At 36.9% G+C, this 18,571-nt stretch overlaps 5 protein-coding genes across 5 annotated transcripts; 2 read left to right on the top strand and 3 right to left on the bottom strand.

Annotated features, from left to right (window-relative positions):
• Nucleotides 1-364: 364 nt before the first annotated feature.
• On the top strand, nucleotides 365-1,857 carry N7462_006825 (peroxisomal catalase; the record flags this gene model as incomplete). The annotated part of the gene is made up of 2 exons (XM_057078543.1): nucleotides 365-565; nucleotides 622-1,857. 2 exons carry the CDS (start codon nucleotides 365-367, stop codon nucleotides 1,855-1,857), a joined length of 1,437 nt encoding a protein of 478 aa, XP_056931213.1.
• A 723-nt stretch (nucleotides 1,858-2,580) lies between these two features.
• Nucleotides 2,581-4,121, bottom strand: N7462_006824 (Dimethylallyl tryptophan synthase; the record flags this gene model as incomplete). Its single annotated transcript, XM_057078542.1, has 3 exons — nucleotides 2,581-2,705; nucleotides 2,765-2,886; nucleotides 2,950-4,121. 3 exons carry the CDS (start codon nucleotides 4,119-4,121, stop codon nucleotides 2,581-2,583), a joined length of 1,419 nt encoding a protein of 472 aa, XP_056931212.1.
• Nucleotides 4,122-5,986: 1,865 nt separating this feature from the next.
• Nucleotides 5,987-6,717, bottom strand: N7462_006823 (uncharacterized protein; the record flags this gene model as incomplete). The annotated part of the gene is made up of 3 exons (XM_057078541.1): nucleotides 5,987-6,158; nucleotides 6,337-6,526; nucleotides 6,585-6,717. The coding sequence occupies 3 exons, from the start codon at nucleotides 6,715-6,717 to the stop codon at nucleotides 5,987-5,989; spliced, it is 495 nt and encodes a 164-aa protein (XP_056931211.1).
• Nucleotides 6,718-6,909: 192 nt separating this feature from the next.
• Nucleotides 6,910-7,122, top strand: N7462_006822 (uncharacterized protein; the record flags this gene model as incomplete). The annotated part of the gene is made up of 1 exon (XM_057078540.1): nucleotides 6,910-7,122. One exon carries the CDS (start codon nucleotides 6,910-6,912, stop codon nucleotides 7,120-7,122), a length of 213 nt encoding a protein of 70 aa, XP_056931210.1.
• A 9-nt stretch (nucleotides 7,123-7,131) lies between these two features.
• Nucleotides 7,132-7,284, bottom strand: N7462_006821 (uncharacterized protein; the record flags this gene model as incomplete). Its single annotated transcript, XM_057078539.1, has 1 exon — nucleotides 7,132-7,284. One exon carries the CDS (start codon nucleotides 7,282-7,284, stop codon nucleotides 7,132-7,134), a length of 153 nt encoding a protein of 50 aa, XP_056931209.1.
• Between the last annotated feature and the right edge of the window lie 11,287 nt (nucleotides 7,285-18,571).

Raw genomic sequence — 18,571 nt, 5'->3', positions numbered from 1 at the left:
GGAAAAAGAATATTAGCTATCAGAGTGCAATTTATGAATAGTATCATATTGCTTTTTTTTCTCTATCTGGATAACACCTCTTTTTTGTTTTTCCTTCTTGTAATCACAACGCAGCCATACGTTCACAGGCTGAAGTGTAACAGTTTGTCTTAGTTTGATATCCTTTGTTTTTCCTTGCTGAGCAATTTCAGTCCAGTGGTTGGAAAGTGAACAGATCCAAGCCCATAACAAAGCCCACAGAGATTGAGGACTGTACTTAATCGACCCGATCGCCACCTTATTCTTGATAGTATTTCAATCTGACCACAGATCTTTTCTTTTATCTCTATTTCTTCAGCCAATCTCACACTCTTCCACTCCCAAAATGTCAGTAGCTACTGCAAGTACCGGTCTCCATCCAACGGGTTGCCCCGTCATGGCACACCGGAGTGCCCCATTGAATAATGAAAAGTACCCCGAGGGCCGAGAAAGCCAGATCTTTGAGAGCCTGTCACGGTTTAATCGTGAGAAAATTGTGGAAAGGCCTGTGCATGCCAAGGGCGCTGGAGCATATGGAGTATTTGAGGTGAGTTTCCTTCTTTCCATTAGATCTAGCTTCTCTAATCTTGATCGTACAATAAGGTGACTCACGACATATCCGATGTCTGCGAAATTGATGCTCTCCTTGGGGTCGGGAAAAAAATACCCTGTGTTACTCGCTTTTCTACCACTGGCCTTGAGCGCGGGTCTGCCGATGGTGCCCGGGACTTGAAGGGCATGGCGACCAAGCTCTTCACGAAGGACGGTGAATGGGACTGGGTGGGCCTGAACTTTCCGTTATTCTTCATTCGAGACCCTGCCAAGTTTCCAGACCTCATGCACGCTCAACGACGGGATCCTCAGAACAACCTCTTGAATCCGAATATGCTGTGGGAGTTCTTGACGGAGAATCATGAAGCCCTTCATATGTCACTCATCCAGTTCAGTGACTTTGGTACCATGTTTAGCTGGCGCAATCTCAGCGCCTACACAGGCCATGCTTTCAAATGGGTCAAGGCAGATGGCTCCTTCAAATACGTGCATCTGTTCCTGTCCTCGGATAAGGGGCCCAATCTCGAGACGGGCGAGCAGGCTTTCAGCTCAGAAACTGATCCCGACCAGGCAACCAAAGATCTTTTTGAGGCCATTGAGCGGGGAGACAATCCCACCTGGACGGTGAATATTCAGGTCATCGATCCAAAGGATGCTCCCCGTCTTGATTTTAATATTCTTGACGTGACTAAACATTGGAATCTGGGCAACTACCCGGATAGTATCCCTGTTATTCCATCTCGGCCAGTGGGGAAGCTTACATTGAATCGCAATCCTCAGAATTACTTTTCTGAGGTTGAACAACTGGCCTTCTCCCCTTCGCACTTAGTTCCTGGTATTGAACCCTCAGAAGACCCTGTCCTTCAGGCTCGAATGTTCGCGTACCCTGATGCACAACGATATCGACTGGGTCATCATCATAGTGCCCCTAACCAAATTACCAAGACCCAGACCTATACGGAAAGCCTGGGGCCCGAATTTGCGGAATGGCTCGCAAAAACCACTTCCAAGTCGTGGTCTCAGCCCAATCCAGATGACTATAAATTCCCTGGGAACTTTTATGACAGACTCCCAGTACTTCGCGACCAGAAATTTCAGGACAGAATGGTCGAGAATGTTGTTGAGTCTGTATCTATGACACGGGATGATGTCCGGCAGAGGGTGTACCACACATTGGGTTTAGTTCACCCTGAGCTTGCGCAACGAGTGCGAGATGGAGCTGAAGCTCTTGTGCATAAACAGTCTAGCTCGACACCGAGAGGCGATGCCGGGTCGTTGCGACTGTAGATCACACTGCTTGTGACACCAGCACGCCGAGTGAACAAAATTCAAAGCCAAGTCCTGCCTGTTGTACTAAATAAACATCTCGTTCTATCTTAACATAAAACATGTCTTTCGGTAGAAAATTCATAATCGACAATAAATTTGCATCTTTTCAAACTGAATTCCAAACCATTTGAAGTGCATACGATATCTCACGGGACAAAAGCTTAATAGTCTACCCAAGGACTGATCCGTAGAAGGAAAGGACGTAGAAGGAAGAAAAGGGAACGGGCACTGATGTTGAGATTTGACTTATTGAGTCTTCAAACAACAGATAAGTAGGTCTTTCATGTTGATCATAGCTCAAAGAAGAGACTTGTAAATTGGTCATCGGGGAGAAAATCCCTTCATCTGGTAATTACGCCCTTCCCATGATTCCAAGAAATGAAGGACATCAACAGGGCAAAAATATGGGACTTGAAATTCAACTATCAAATAAATGCTGCTCGTTTTGTTTTCGTACTATAGTTCGGTAGTCTCCATTGAAATTTCATTTCCGAAGTCCTATATTTGAAGTCATGGGACTCTCTTAAGGTGAGATACACAAACTAGAAGAAAGAAATTGTCACCCCGAGACCCGACCTGAATAACAGTCTAACATCCGACTAGATTACACCGCAGCCTATATGTCCATTGTTTCTGGAATTTGACCATGCTATCATATTTTCCCTTCTTCGCCAAGAAATTCTAATTCCGCACCTCTGCTACAGGCACCTGGTAACCACTCGCCAGCTTTGAATCAACCTCGAGGGGTGTAATCGGCTGCTCCAAGCAGATGGGCTTGCCGTTGTTTACGGGGATGGGCATTTGCACTGTAATTTTCATTAGAACCAACATTTGATTTACATGTGGATTTCGATTTGGAACTTACACAGTGGCCAATCTCCCGTTTCAAATGACTGAAGGTAGACGCTCAGGTAGGGCTTCTGCTTCCGGTAAGAGAATGAAATATACGCATGAATATAGTTTACATCCTCGTGGTTCTCATGCGGACTATAGGAATTATCTGTCAGCAAAGATGTCTGTACACTGAGGTTCAGGATGGATCTAGCGTACTAGTATGAAATGAGACTGTCTTTGTAAGTCTCTGCCATTCTGTCCCATCCCTGTCTTTGGAAAAACTCGATTAAAGCATCGGTTACTTTCATATCATTCATGCCAAACGTTGTGAAATAGACCTGCGGCTCTGGCATATCTTCATCGGGGTGCAAAGTGTAATTTGCCATAAGGGGGAGCTGTTCGTCAGGGCGGGTTCCAAGGGGCAAATATTCCTCTGGGTAAGCAAGTTTTCCGGATGGGAAATGAAGAAGATCCCACAGTTCGCGAATCAGGCGCAACCCGGCCATAGCGTTAGCATCCTGGCGACGACCCCCGAGTGTCCAAAGATCCTCCATTGCTTCAAGAGAAACCATACGTTCGAGCAAATAAAGCTTGGTTCGAGACTTCTCCGCGCTGACGAGATCACAGGAGAGCAGCCGCGCGGTGGCTGTACTATTACTTCCTCGAGATTGAACATATTCTTCTAGCACAGAGAGGGGCTTGAGGAGACTTGGGAAAAGCCGTGATTGGCGACGAACAGACTCAAACATAAGTGACTCAATAGATCGGCCCGTTGCAATAGACTTTAGCTCAGGATAAATATACACTTTCAAAACAAATTGGCCGCCTGGCTTTAGATCGAGTGCCAGTTTATTCTGGGTTTTGATTGCACCTCCAACAAGGCCGTTTTTGGACAAGAATTCCGATTCGTCTTTATTGAGAGTGAGGTCGCCCTTATAATGCTCAAGGCACTGGGGATCAATGTCTTTCTGGAGAGGTAACAATTTTGCAAGACTCTCCCAGATTGCATGCGTATTATATGGGTCTGATGCTGTTCCAGTGGCCGCATTGATAGGTTCGAATGTGTATCGTACTAGTTCATGAGAACAATTCAAACTCAGCTCGAATGGCGTTCCATACCGAGTGAGGATGCTCAGCCACCGATCACGACTGTTGGTGTGATAAGGCCCCAGAAAGGGAATGACGGCCTTCTTCCACATTCCCAAGAATCTATATTGATCGTGCAGGTCATATCCCGCCATTTGCAGCATCTCTGCAAACATCGGCGCGCAACTGTGCCACCAGAGTTTCTGCTCCTCATCTGAGAAATCGAGGAATTCACTCAAAACCTTATAGCTCAAAGACTGGGAGGCATTACCAGCCATTGTCTGTTGCATAGTCGGTTGCATGGTTGCAAGACTCGGATTCTGATTAGATCTGTTGAAGAAAGAAGTGAAAAACTGCAGGTTAAGGAGCTTATTTATGCCGAGATGTTATTAATAACTTGGCATAGATAGGAGAAAGATGCCTTTTTCCTTAGGCAGGTCCTCGAGTAACTGTGAGCTATTAATCATTGAACAGTAAGAAGGACCGACCGGCCGAGTTCATTTTGTTTCTTTGCTTTTTTATTCCTTCCTTTTTTCGACACACTGTTTCTTTTTGTTTGGGGGAGTACAATATTAAATTTCGGTTGGACAATCTTCAAATTATTGCAGACATACTCAAATAAAGGTCGGCAATCATTTTACTTTGGTTACATCATGCAAGAGTATGATCATGCTGCCCCGTATTGCTAGATCAGACCAATTCGCACAGGTACGGCGTCAAGTCCACGAAAGCTCTATGTTGGGGCTGATCGTCACACTAGCGAAAAAATTGGTTGTCTTTTGCACAAGTTAAATTTCAGAGAAATGGCTAACCGTCTAATTTATGCTCGATGGCGATAGTTTGCGTGTGAGGTTACATATCTTCATAGTAGCCCCAATGTTTACTCCTGCTTCAGACTACTAGGCCATCGTCCTAGCTCTTGGTTCGCTATGGGTTTTGATTTATATACCTCATTCTTTGCATGTTGCTTAAGGGGATGCATGAGCATCCCTAGCCGTGCATAATTTGCCAATTTGTCTCTATCATTTGCAGCATGGGCACTTCTCGACATGACACTTTTCAGTCTGCAGAGTCCTTGTATTCAATAACTCTGATGTTTTCGTATACTGCTTCACTTATATTTGCTGAATGCTACCCATCAAGAGAAGCATAGTGTTATTTAAATATATTCATGTATAACTCGGTTCCTCTCCGCCCACAAAGTCTGTCATGATCTTTAATTCCACCCCAGCACGTGCGATAAGCATTCTTTTAACTAAAGACACTAACTGCACATCAACTTAAGCAGTTCGTTTCCAGTATGACCTTAGGATCATTTCAACCCATGTTCCTTGCAGCACTGAATCTACTAGCACAGTTCTGGCAAGACTGAAAAAAGGGTTATGACCCCATTCCCGATCTTCGGGATTATAAATCCCTCCGTGAGGATGGAAAGCTATTCAAATACCATGCTGAAAGCTCTACCCCTTTTCCCAGACACAATATCTGCCTTGAATGTTTCCCAACACTGGGCAGGATATGGCAAGGCACTCCGTCTCCTGCAGCCCTTAGCAAATACAAAGAGAGCTAGGGGTTTATATACGAAAGAAATTTCACGAGAAACTAACTGCTGGCTAAATCAAGTAAGACGGCCTTCAAGATTCTTGAATTTGAATCTAGGACTAGCGTTAATGCTTGAAAGCTGGAGAAATTTACTGCTCGCTGCCGCAGTCAATTTACTTCTACCACGCTTACACTCTTCCCCCATCTCTCCTTCATCTGCTAGGAATATCCAAACTTCTAATCTGCTGTTATTAAAATTTACAATGGGCGGCAGAAGTGAGCTGTTCTGCTATTGGCGCAGAGTAACTTAACCCTAATTAGACGCATAAGACCGAGAATTTCCATGTATCACTTCAATCTCTTACTTAAGTTTGGTAGCTTGAATCATGGCTGCTTTAATGAACTGGCTCCGTTTTATTTTTAGAACGTATCCTTGACCTTATGGAAGGTTTTTCTATTGTCTTTTAGACGGTGTTCTTCTATCTCTTTAGCCACACTTCGGGACGTATAAACATTTTCTGGTGCGCACTCAGCAGTTCCTAGATTCAGACGGTGATAATAGCTTAGTTTCAGCCTCCGGGGACCCTACCGTATGCGCGAAGTACGCCCCTGGATGCTCGATTTCTCACATTATATATAGTAGTGCTCGGCCAAATTGGGATGGGACCGACAACCGGACGTTCAACTTCTCTGCTGTGGTAAAGACCCAGTTTGGATCTCGTAAGAACTGAAGGGCTATTAAAACGACATCTCCTTTTGGCCCTCCTTCCTGGAAGGTGTCTGATCCGCGCCTTGAGCTACATCGCGAGTCACTTCAGAATCCCGGATCAGCCCTGCGGCACCCACTAAGGTCCTCTGCCCCGCGGCTTGAATTGCACCGCGAATTTATCCCGCCAGATTGATCTGGTAATTGCCATGAGGCTGCACGCGTTACTCTTGGAGATTTCCACCCGAGCTCACGTCTACCAAATATACACCCATCTCTGGAAGTCGCGAAACGAGCAGGATGGATGCCAATAGATCCCAGCTACCAGTGTCTGCCGCGATGGGAGTGTGCTCCAGCCGTTCAGTTCCACTGATGTGGGGAAACAGTGGAACACCACAATTGCCGCACGGATGGCGGTTGTCACATCACGCACATTCTCAAAGCTTTCGCCATACTGATCTTTTACGGCGGTTCGTGACAGGAATGATAAATTCATGAAATAGATAACCATGCGCACCATGGAACTCCACAATATCCACACCGGCCACCCCGGCTCTTTGGGCACTCCTGGCAAACGGCACAGCAAGCTCCTGGATCTCGTCAACACTCATGGCTCTCGGATCCCAGTAATTCGTCTCCCTGGCGCCCATTTGAATTGCTCACCTCCCGTCGGCGCGACCACGTCATCTGGCCACCCATCAACACTCTGGTCGGCTTTGACGGGAGCTTTACGCTCCCCTGGCTAGTGACGACAATCCCTTTGCGTCCGGTATGGGTAAGCTGAATCCCAACTTTGGCTCCTTGGCTATGAACGATATCCACTACCTAAGAAGCGCTTTGAAATGGCCGGAATCGGTCACCTCTTGCCTGAGACCGGAGTCATTGGGCTATATCCTTCCAGTGAGCTGCTCTACCGTCGCTTCAATCATCACCAGGCCAACGCCTTTGGTCGCGAGATGACCCAGATGAGCGACGTGAAAATCTGTCAAGGCACCCACATCTGGGGAGCTGAGGGTCAGAATCTGCGGAGAACATGCACATCGGCACCTCAATAATGCGTTTTTTCAGGGTAACATTGAGAATTTGGGGTCGTCGGAAGAGGGTGGGCGTTTCGGGGCCCGGATCGAGTGCGGCGCCAGTATCGTTGACGGGGGTATAGTATGGGGTTTTCGGGTGCACTGATAGGGCGGACCCCGGGATTGAAACGTCGAGCCCATGATGCTCTTTGATTTAGGCTGTAATGAACTTGTAATGGGAAATCAGTGCTGCACATGTCATCTTTGGTCTTTCTGTGTTTATGTACGATTTCCAAAAGGCTGGGGGGTGGGAGGGCGGAGGGTACCGGGGATGTGGAGATCCCATGGATTCAATATTCTTGCAGCGCATTTCCGGGGTCACTGGAACTGACCTGTCCCTGATGACTCTAAATAATGCAGCAATACAGAAGAGTACAAGGAACTTCTGCCTTGTTGGGTTGCGGTGGCAACCGTTTTGGAGCTGCATTTCAATTGCAGAACCTACCTGGAGGGTAGGATGAAATCAAATCCGGTCGCGTTTCTCTGTAACTCGGAACCCTTTTTTGAATTGATTGATGATCGATTTTACGGAGAAGAGAATGAAAGGAAGCCCTCTTGCTGATCATTCTGTCTTGCAATGTGGGAACCATATATAGAAGAGGTATGTAGACGATATTTGGAAAGTGTTTAGCAAGATGGCTTAAGAACCAAGACAAGCGGCAATAAGTCGCTCCACAACCTCCACAGACGCCACGTTTCCTATGATATGCTGATCGGGCCGAACAAGAAGCCCAGAGCCAGGTGTTGCAATGCCTATTGTATGCACCCACCGATGATTTAAATTCAGAAATTCAGAGCTAACACAAAGCGTATGATAGTCGCCAATGGGGTCTTGAGGGCTGCAACGGCAGCCGAAAGACTAGATGGTCCACTAGATAGCAGGAGAGCAAAACCTGTCCTATCGATCTGTTAGAGAATAACTACTTGTACAGGGTAGAAAGCCTGTCGACTAGGTAGGAAGATAAATGTCAAGTAAGGAAAGCAAAACACTGTTTCTTGCTATCATGGATCTCTCTATAATCCTCAATTTATGTACAAGCTTCAACACTTTTCCCACATGACCAAGCAAAGACGATGGATCACATTATAACATGCGGTCTGACGTGGCCCCTATGTGTCAGAGATAAGCAAAGGCTACAGAGAAGAGGGGTTCACGAATCCCTAATGGAAGGGCACCGAACCCTTAGGGTCTTGTAGGTCATGTATCCTTGTTAGGGAGACGTGGGGCTGTCATAACGAAGCCTGACTGATAAGGTGTCGAGTTAACACCTGAGGCGTGAAGTTGGGAATAGCTTCATGTTGCAATATCATATGACACGATCAGATCCAGTGTGGAAATCTGCTACTCCCTATCACGTACTCGCTAACTATTTAACGTAAATAGTCGACGAAGCAGTAACAGAATAAGTACTAAGTATTCCTAGTTATAGGTATATTCTTAGATTAGGAACAACTGTCTCTTAGCAGGATCGATTCCTTGTGATATCTCGTCAACTAGAGGTCCGAGAATCTCTAGATCTAGTTCAAAAACAATCTAATTTCCTACTCTATCGTTTGATACCGGCTTTAAGCCCCTGTCAGCGATAGCGATAGCAAGCGTAGCCGAAATAGGGATTTTGTATCCCGGCTGGGTACGAAGTTTTCGTGAACTATAGAACGTATAAACTTTATTCTAATAGAATAGCAACACGCGAATCACTAAGTAGCGAACTACTAATGTAATTCACTAGCGAGCTAAACACCCTATCTAAAACACGGTTCCTTAGTATTACCTTCTATCTTCTACTATATACTATGCTACTATGTTAGAGAATAACTACTTGTATAGGGTAGAAAGCCTGTCGACTAGGTAGGAAGATAAACGTCAAGTAAGGAAAGCATAACACTATTTCTTGCTATCATAGATCTCTCTATAATCCTTAATTTATATATAAGCTTTAGTGCTTTCCCTTATAACTAAAGTAAAGACGATAGATTATATTATAATATATAGTCTAATATAGCCTATATATAATAGAGGTAAGTAAAGGCTATAGGGAAGAGAGGTTCACGAATCCCTAATAGAAGGGCACCGAACCCTTAGGGCCTTATAGGTTATATATCTATATTAGGGAGAAGTAGGGCTATTATAACAAAGCCTAACTAATAAGGTATCGAACTAATACCTAAGGCGTAAAGTTAGGAATAGCCTTATATTATATTATTATATAATAAATTATCCTCCCTCTATAACCGCTTACCCTAAGTAGGAGAACTAAGTAGTTAGTAGGCGTATATAGTATAAATAGACTAAATTCTAAGGCTATAATCCTTATATAAGTAAAGTAAATAAAGGAGGTTATACTATAGAAGTGAGAGCTTTCTTTATTTATATCCTCTATTTTATATTCTTATCTTTTATTTTAATACTCTTCTACCTTCTCTCTTCTACTTCTTATTATTACTCTTTCTTTATTATATTATCTATATTTTATTTACTATACCTCCTTATCTTTATACTATCTATATAGTACCGATTATACTAAAGTATTTTTAGTATATATATTACTTATAGACTATTATTAGACCTTTAGGTAGTCTATCTCTAATTATAGATACCCCTCTATTAATTAACTATATCTTAGATACTAAAGTATCTATCCTATATCGCTAGTATTCTACTACTACTTACTAGGATACTATTACTACTTATCGATATAATCTTTCTTCTATTCTTCCTTCTCCTAATAGTTCTTCTATCTATTAATAGCGGTTATTCTACTCGAAGAAATTACTCTATCTTCTTCCTAGAGATAATTGATATATATTCTAGGCTTAGGTAAAACTAGTATTCTATTATAGGATTTATCTACTATTTATAAAGATTAGAAGGCTTATCTAGATAACTATCTAGATAATATAGAGGATTATAACTCTAAGAACCTTACCTCTAGTAATAAGCTAGAAATAGTAATAGCTAGTATTATATAGAGTTTCCTATTTATCTCTAAGAATATTTAAGCTTAGGTATAGTAAGTATTAGGATAGTATTTTATTTCTATAGGCTTTTAGTAGTAGTTTATTTATTTATCTTTAACTATTTTTTATATATAACTATTATATATTTAGAACCTCTTTTTATTTCTTTACCTTCTATAAGCTTATATTAATCCTATAGCGTTTCCTATATCGTCCTAGGATACCTATTAATTATATTTAGAGGGCTAGCTTTTCTATTTAATAAGGAAATAAGGTTCTCCTCTAATTAATTTCTCCTCGCGTACTTCTTTAACTTTATACTTATCGTTATTCTCTAATTCTAGTATCGGTAGCCTCTTATTATTCTTCCTACTTAGTTTTCTCTAAGGTTAAATCGATTAGTATAATCGATTAGAGGGAGCTTAGGTAAATATACTATCTCCCTAATATATAAGTATAGTTAGCTTATACTTCCGAATAGGCGTACTTTATAGAAGTAGGTATAGATCTTAAGGACTTATATAGATAACTTTAAAAAGAAGACCTAGAGACCTAGCGCTAAAAGGCTATTATTAAGTAAAAGACTCTAGGATAAAAAGGCTAGAGTACTAGACCTAATAGTCTCTTATAATTTAAAGAATATATATATCCTAATCTTAGAACTATATTATTAAGTATTTATTATAATAATCTTCTTACTAGCTATTTTAGCTAGAATAGAACCCTTAAGCTAATATAAAGGAAATACTACTAGCTAAATCTCTACTAAGATATTACTAAGTATATATAGGATTATTAAGTCTACTAAGGTATTATAGTAAAAAGATATAAACCTTATATAGAACTTAAACTCTTACTAATCCTAGTAAAGTCTTTCGCTAAATTATCGATAGACTTTATCATAGGCCTTCTATTAATACTATATAATAGTAAATAAGTTAATATAATCCTTATTATTATAGATAGGTTTACGAAATAGTTACTATTCCTCGCTATTTTATTAACGATTACTACTATAGAACTTATAGAGCTCTTCTATAATAAAGTTAAATTATAGTTTAGGCCCCTAGAGGGTATTATATCCGATCGAGGATTATTATTTACTAGTAAATTCTAGTTAAAATTATATTATTAATCCTAAGTTTAGCTTAGGCTTTTAGTAGCTTGTTACCTATAAATAGATAGCTAAATAGAAAGGATAAACTAAATATTACCTACGATACTTTATAGTAGAAAACTAGGTACTCTAGCTACCGCTATTAAAGAATATAGAGTTTATATATAATAATATAGTAAATATAATAACTAAGATATTACCCTTCTAGGTATTACTTAGCTACTTACTAGATTTCTACTAGCGTTTTAAGAGCGAAATATATTACTAGAAGGTCCCGGTAGTATCTATAAGAATTAAGAAACTTAAAGCCTTTTAATAGAACTTATAGGAATACTAGCGAAAAGCGGCTAAAACTATAACGAAGTACTATAACTAAACCTATAAACTAATATAGTTTAAAAGAAGAGACCTAGTCGGCCTTTCTACTAAATATCTTAAACTAAAAGGGAGTAGAAAGCTAGTACTCTGCTTTATCGGCCCTTTTAGGGTCCTATAACCTATTAGTAAATAAGCTTACTATCTAAGCTTACCTTAGTAGTATAACTATATCTATAATATCTTTTATATATCCCTCCTAGAACCTTAGAGAAAACTAAGTAGGAAGGATAATAAGAGGCTACTAATACTAGAATTAGAGGATAATAATAAGTATAAAGTTAAAGAAGTACGCGAGAAGAAATTAATTAGGGGAGAACCTTATTTCCTTATTAAATAGAAAGGCTAGCTCTCTAAATATAATTAATAGGTATCCTAGAACAATATAGGAAACGCTATAGGATTAATATAAGCTTATAGAAGATAAAGAAATTAAAAGAGGTTCTAAATATATAATAGTTATATATAAAAAATAGTTAAAGATAAATAAACGAACTACTACTAAAAGCCTATAGAAATAAAATACTATCCTAATACTTACTATACCTAAGCTTAAATTTCCTTAGGGATAAATAGGAAACTCTATATAATACTAGCTACTACTATATCTAGCTTGTTATTAGAGGTAAGATTCTCGGAGTTATAATCCTCTATATTATCTATAGTTATCTAGATAAGCCTTCTAATCCTTACGAGTAGACGAAACCCTATAGTAGAATACTAGTTTTACCTAAGCCTAGGATATATATCTATTATCTCTAGGAAGAAGATAGAGTAATTTCTTTAAGTAGAATAACCGCTATTAATAGATAGAAGAACTATTAGGAGGAGGAAGAATAGAAGAAAGGTTATATCGATAAGTAGTAATAGTATCCTAGTAAGCGGTAGTAGAATACTACTAAAAATATAATAAGAACCTAACTAAACTAGTACTACTTATTCTTTATAGAGGAACTTACCTTTATAATACCCTTAGTACTAGTAAGGAAGTATTCGCGGTAGTAAGTCTACTTAGTACTATCGAAGACGCGGTAAAGATCCTACGAAGCCTTAGTAATCTCTAAATAAATATTCTAGTTATAAGGGTAACTCTCTAGTCTCTATATTTACTACTATATTATCCTAGAATAATTTTTCAACTTATACTAAAATATTAGATAGATTATAGGTATCGCCTAATATAGTAGTAGTAGACTAAGAAGAAGTAAGTATAAAACCTAGTAGAAGGCCTAGCGAAATCTATAGTAGAATATATAGTATTCCAGGCGGAATACTAGCGATATAGGATAGATACTTTAGTGTCAAGACGTAGTTAATTAATAGAGAGGTATCTATAATTAGGGATAGACTACCCGAAGGCCCGATAGCGGTCTATAAGTAATATATATACTAAAAATACTTCGGTATAATTAGTACTATATAGGTAGTACGAAGATAAGGGTATAGTAAATAAAACGTAGATAATATAATAAAGAAAGAGTAATAATAAGAAGTAGAAGAGAGAAGGTAGAAGAGTATTAAAATCAAAGATAGTAGTAGGGGATATAAATAAAGGAAGCTCTTACTTCTATAGTATAACCCTCTTTATTTACTTTGCTTATATAAGGATTATAGCCTTAGAATTTAGTCTATTTATACTATATATATCTACTAACTACTTAGTTCTCCCGCTTAGGGTAAGCGGTTATAGAGGGAGGATAATTTATTATATAATAATATAATATAAGGCTATTCCTAACTTTACGCCTTAGGTATTAGTTCGATACCTTATTAGTTAGGCTTTATTATAATAGCCCTACTTCTCCCTAATATAGATATATAACCTATAAGGCCCTAAGGGTTCGGTGCCCTTCTATCAGGGATTTATAAACCTCTCTTCCCTATAGCCTTTAGTTACCTCTATTATATATAGGCTACGTTAGACCGTATATTATAATATAATCTATCGTCTTTACTTTACTTATAAGGGAAAGTACTAAAGCTTATATATAAATTAAGGATTATAGAGAGATCTATGATAGCAAGAAATAGTATTTTACTTTCCTTACTTAATGTTTTATCTTCCTACCTAGTCGACAGGCTTTCTACCCTATATAAGTAGTTATTGTTATATAATATTGCAACATGAAGCTATTCCTAACTTCACGCCTCAGGTGTCAGTTCGACACCTTATCGGTCAGGCTTCGTTATGATAGCCCTACTTCTCCCTAACATGGATGTACGACCTACAAGACCCTAAGGGTTCGGTGCCCTTCTATTAGGGATTCGTGAACCCCTCTTCTTTGTAGCCTTTGTTTACCTCTGTTATATAGGGGCCACGTTAGACCGTATATTATAATGTGATCTATCGTCTTTGCTTGGTTATATAGGAAAAGTGTTGAAGCTTGTACATAAATTGAGGGCTATAGAGAGATCCATAACAGCAAGAAACAGTGTTTTGCTTTCCTTACTTGACGTTTATCTTCCTACCTAGTCGACAGGCTTTCTACCCTGTACAAGTAGTTATTCTCTAACAGTTATTCTCTAACAGTTATTCTCTAACAGTTATTCTCTAACAGTTATTCTCTAACACGCTATCAGGCTAGTTAGAAGTTACTAATATAAACTAAGAAGAGATTAGTAGACTTAAGAAATATATTTAAGAAAAATAGCGAAACTAAAAGGGTATTAAACGAAACCCTATTCTACTAGAGCGAGAAGAGGCGCTTATGAGCAAAGAGATACGATAAAGATTCCTATCTATCGACGAGGGAACTATAGAGAGTCAAGGATAGACTTAATATCTTATCGTAAGAGATAGTAACTCTTAGGATAGTAAAAGCGAAGAGATTAACGAGTATAAAAAGATATTAAGGTCTCTAATATACTCCGAGCTATAGGAGATCCCTAAGATACCTTAAGAACTCCCTATATCCGCTAACGAAATAAGCGAAGAAGATAGCGAAAGTCTTAAAGAGTATAAGGTATAACTATGCTAAGCGGATACTTAACGAAGAGCGCGAAAATAAAACTAAGTAGATAGCGCCAGAGGCTATCGCTAGTATCCGAGATAAGATTAAAACCCTAAGAGGGATAGCCGATAACCTTATAAAGTAGTATCTATCGATATATCTATATAATAAACCTAAGTATATATATATTAGGTACGCTTGATACCTAGATTATATTAAATAAGCTATAGTAGGCTACTATAATTACGACTATATAATCTATTAGAATAATAAGTAGAAACGAGGATTTAAGCCAAAACCGCTAAAATAGATAAGTAAACTATAATAGAAACTAGAGTATTTAGGACTCTAGATTAGAGACTATAAAATTAAAATTAAATAACTTATAGTAATAATATAGGGTAAATATTAGGTTATTAAAGCTAATTTAAACTACTAAACTATAAGAGTTATAATAGACTTAAGGGTAGTAGGAAACTTTATAAGCCTAAGATACTATTAATAAAATAATATTAATATAATTAGAAAATAATACCCTATACTAGTAGTAGGCCTTAATAAAGAAAAGTTAGGACTACCTATCGAAAGCGAGAGTAGACCTATAATAATAATTATTAGATAATATCTAGAAATAATTAACTTTAATATTAGTTAGTAAATATAATATCGTTTTAGGAATACTATAATTAAGAAAATATAACCCTACTATAGATTAGAACGCTAAAATAATTAATTTTGATAACTATAAGTACTATAGGACTAGCTAGATCTAGTTAGGAGTCTTCTAAGAAGAATAATAATAGTAGAAGAAGAAATAGAAAGAACCTAGCCTAGGGAAAGTAGGTACCTATTAAGATCCTTATTTAGAGAAAGGTAAATCTTAGCCTAGAGATAGGGTATAGGGGAAACGTAGCGTAATAGATATTAGCGTATTTCTTATAATAGAATAATGATCTAATATAATAGATAAAGAACTATAAGACTATATTATAATCGACTATAAGTCGAAGGCCTTATATATAACTAAGAAGAAACTAACTATACTAAAGGAATATAAAGAATTTAAGATAATTTTCGAACTACTACTAGAGGGTAAGTTACTAGAATATAGACTATTCGACTACGCTATCGAGCTTATAGTACTAGATAAGTAATTAAAATACTCTAAGATATATTATATATTAACTATTAGAGAAAGAGAGAGAAATACTAAGAAAATAGATCGATAAAAACCTAGTAAAGAGGTATATATAACTATTAAAGTTATTAGTAGAATCCCTAATCCTATTTATAAAAAAGAAGGATAGATTACTACAACTATATATAGACTACTAATAACTTAATAGAGTTACTAAGAAAGACCGATATCTATTACTATTAATCTAGGAGATCTAGGACTACTTATAAGGAATAAAGTACTTTATTAAGTATAATATAGTAAACGCCTATAATCGGATTCGGATTAGAAAGAGAGATAAATAGAAAATAGTATTTAGATACTACTATAGGTTATTCGAATATTTAGTTATACTATTTAGACTAACTAATACGCTAGTATTATTCTAACGATTTATACTTAATATACTAAAGGGATATATAGATATTTAAAGTAGTCTATTTAGATAATATCCTAGTATTAAAGAGGCTTATAGATACTAAGGTCTAGCTTAAACTATCTAAATATAAGTTCTATATATAGGAAACTAGATTCCTAGGATATATAATTACTAAGGATAGCTTTAGTATAGAGGAAGAGAAGGTAAAGAGTATTACCGAATAGCCTATACCGCGGAATATAAAGGAAGTTTAATAGTTCCTAGGCCTATAACTACTATCGATAATCCATTAAAGGATTTAGAAAGATTATAGTAGACCTTAATAAGTTAACTAAGAAAAATATCTAGTAGGAATAGATACCTAAAATAGAGAAAGTATTTAATATACTAAAGGAAATCTTCACGAAATAATAGATATTGAGAATATTCGATAAAGAGAAGCTAATTATAGTTAAAATAGATATATTAGATTATATATTAGGAGTATAACTACTCTAACTAGTAGATAATAATAAAAAAGATTTAAGACTAGTATTATTTTAGTTACGAAAAATAAGTCCTAGAGAACTTAACTACGATATCTATAATAAGGAACTATTAGTAATAGTTTCCGCGTTTAAAGTATAGAGATACCTAGAAGGAGTAAGATACTAAGTAGTAGTAAAGTTAGATTATAAAAACCTAATATACTTTACTATAACTAAGGAACTTATAAGATAATAAGTTTAATAGGTAGAAGTCCTAGGAAGCTATAACTATAGGATTAAATATTATAAGGGAATAGCTAATAGCTAGGTAGATATCTTAAATAGAAGACTAGACTACTAAGAAGGAGTCGGACTAGTAGAATATACTATATTTAAAACTAATAATAAGGGATATCTAGTTTATAATTACTAGATACTTGCTATAATAAGCGAAGTATAAGAACCTGAATAGATATAGCAACCTATATAAGTAACTAAAGACGATAAAATAATTAATAAGCTTATAGAACTAGGAAAGGAAAATCTTACCTAAATAGATAAGGGATTAGTCCTAATATATAGACTAATATATATTCTAATAATACTACGAAAAGAAGTAATTAAGCGATACTATAATAATCTAACGCGAGAATATATAGGAATAGAGAAAATAATAGAGTAAATATTATAAAACTATTTTACACCTAATCTACAACGAAAGGTTATAGGATATATCTAAAGATATAAAATATATTAGCAAAATAAGCTAATAAGATATATATCTTATAGTATACTATAGAAGAGTAAAATACTAACCGATATAGGAATAGATAACTATAGACTTTATTACTAAACTACTAAAAAGCTAAGAATAGGATATAATCCTAGTTGTAGTAGATAGACTTACGAAGTATACCTATATAATACTAACTATAGAGATAATTAGCGTAATATAGCTAGCGTAATAACCGGAGAAACTCTATTCTTCGCGAACTATAGACGAAATCTAACTATAATTAGAGAATTAATTAGAAATTATCCTATTATAGAAAAGGCCTAGCTAGTAGTAAAGGAATTCAATTAAAGTAGCTAAACCTATAGCTATACTAAGATATAGAGTTCCTTAGTAATAGGATAGTACTCTACTATAATAAAAATAGATTAGAGGGATCTAATCTAAAGAAGGAGAGGAAGATTTACCTTCTAAAGTATAATATTAAAACTAAGAGACTAAGTAGAAAACTTAATTATCTATAGATTAGACTATATAAGATTTAAGAAAAGATTAGCGAGGTAAATTTTCGATTAAAACTACTAGAAAGAATAAAGAAGATATATCTAACGTTCTATATATTATTACTAGAACTAGTACTAGAGAATACTTAATATAACGAAGAAGAAGAAGAGATTAAACTCGAAGAAGAATTCAAAGTAGAAGAGATACTAAACGAGAAAGAGATTAATAGAAAGTACTACTACCTTATTAAATAGAAAGAGTACGATACCGACGATAATATATAGAAGCCTATTAAGAATCTAATAGCTTACTAACTATTAGTAGGACGGTTTTACTAGAAATAGAACTATAACTAGGAGATTATAAAAAAGCGTCTATATTATTCTATAGGAAATTAGAAGACCTAAGAACTTATAATAAACTAGGAAGGTCGGAAGTTACTATAAGAACCTAATAGTTTATAGAATAAGTAGTATTATTATATCTAGTAGTAGTACTAGACTCTACTTTACGATTATTATTATAAGTAGAGGTTTTAAGATATTCCTTTTTAAGATACTCTAACTCTTCCTTATAACACTTAAGCTTCTCGAGCTTAGTAATATCTTTATAATTATAAGTAATAAAATTACTAGCGTGATTCTAGAGAAGTATTTTATAGCAATCTAAACAAGGTAGACGAGCTATAGCTTCTTAACTAGCTTAAAGAGTAGTATAGCGCTACTCAGCGATATCGGCCTATATACGAATAAGGCGATACTACTTAG

This window comes from Penicillium macrosclerotiorum (genome assembly GCF_028827735.1).
Source record: "Penicillium macrosclerotiorum strain IBT 26536 chromosome Unknown utg000007l_segment0_segment0, whole genome shotgun sequence".
Lineage (NCBI taxonomy): Eukaryota > Fungi > Ascomycota > Eurotiomycetes > Eurotiales > Aspergillaceae > Penicillium > Penicillium macrosclerotiorum.
This window is presented reverse-complemented; position numbering and strand designations above follow the sequence as displayed.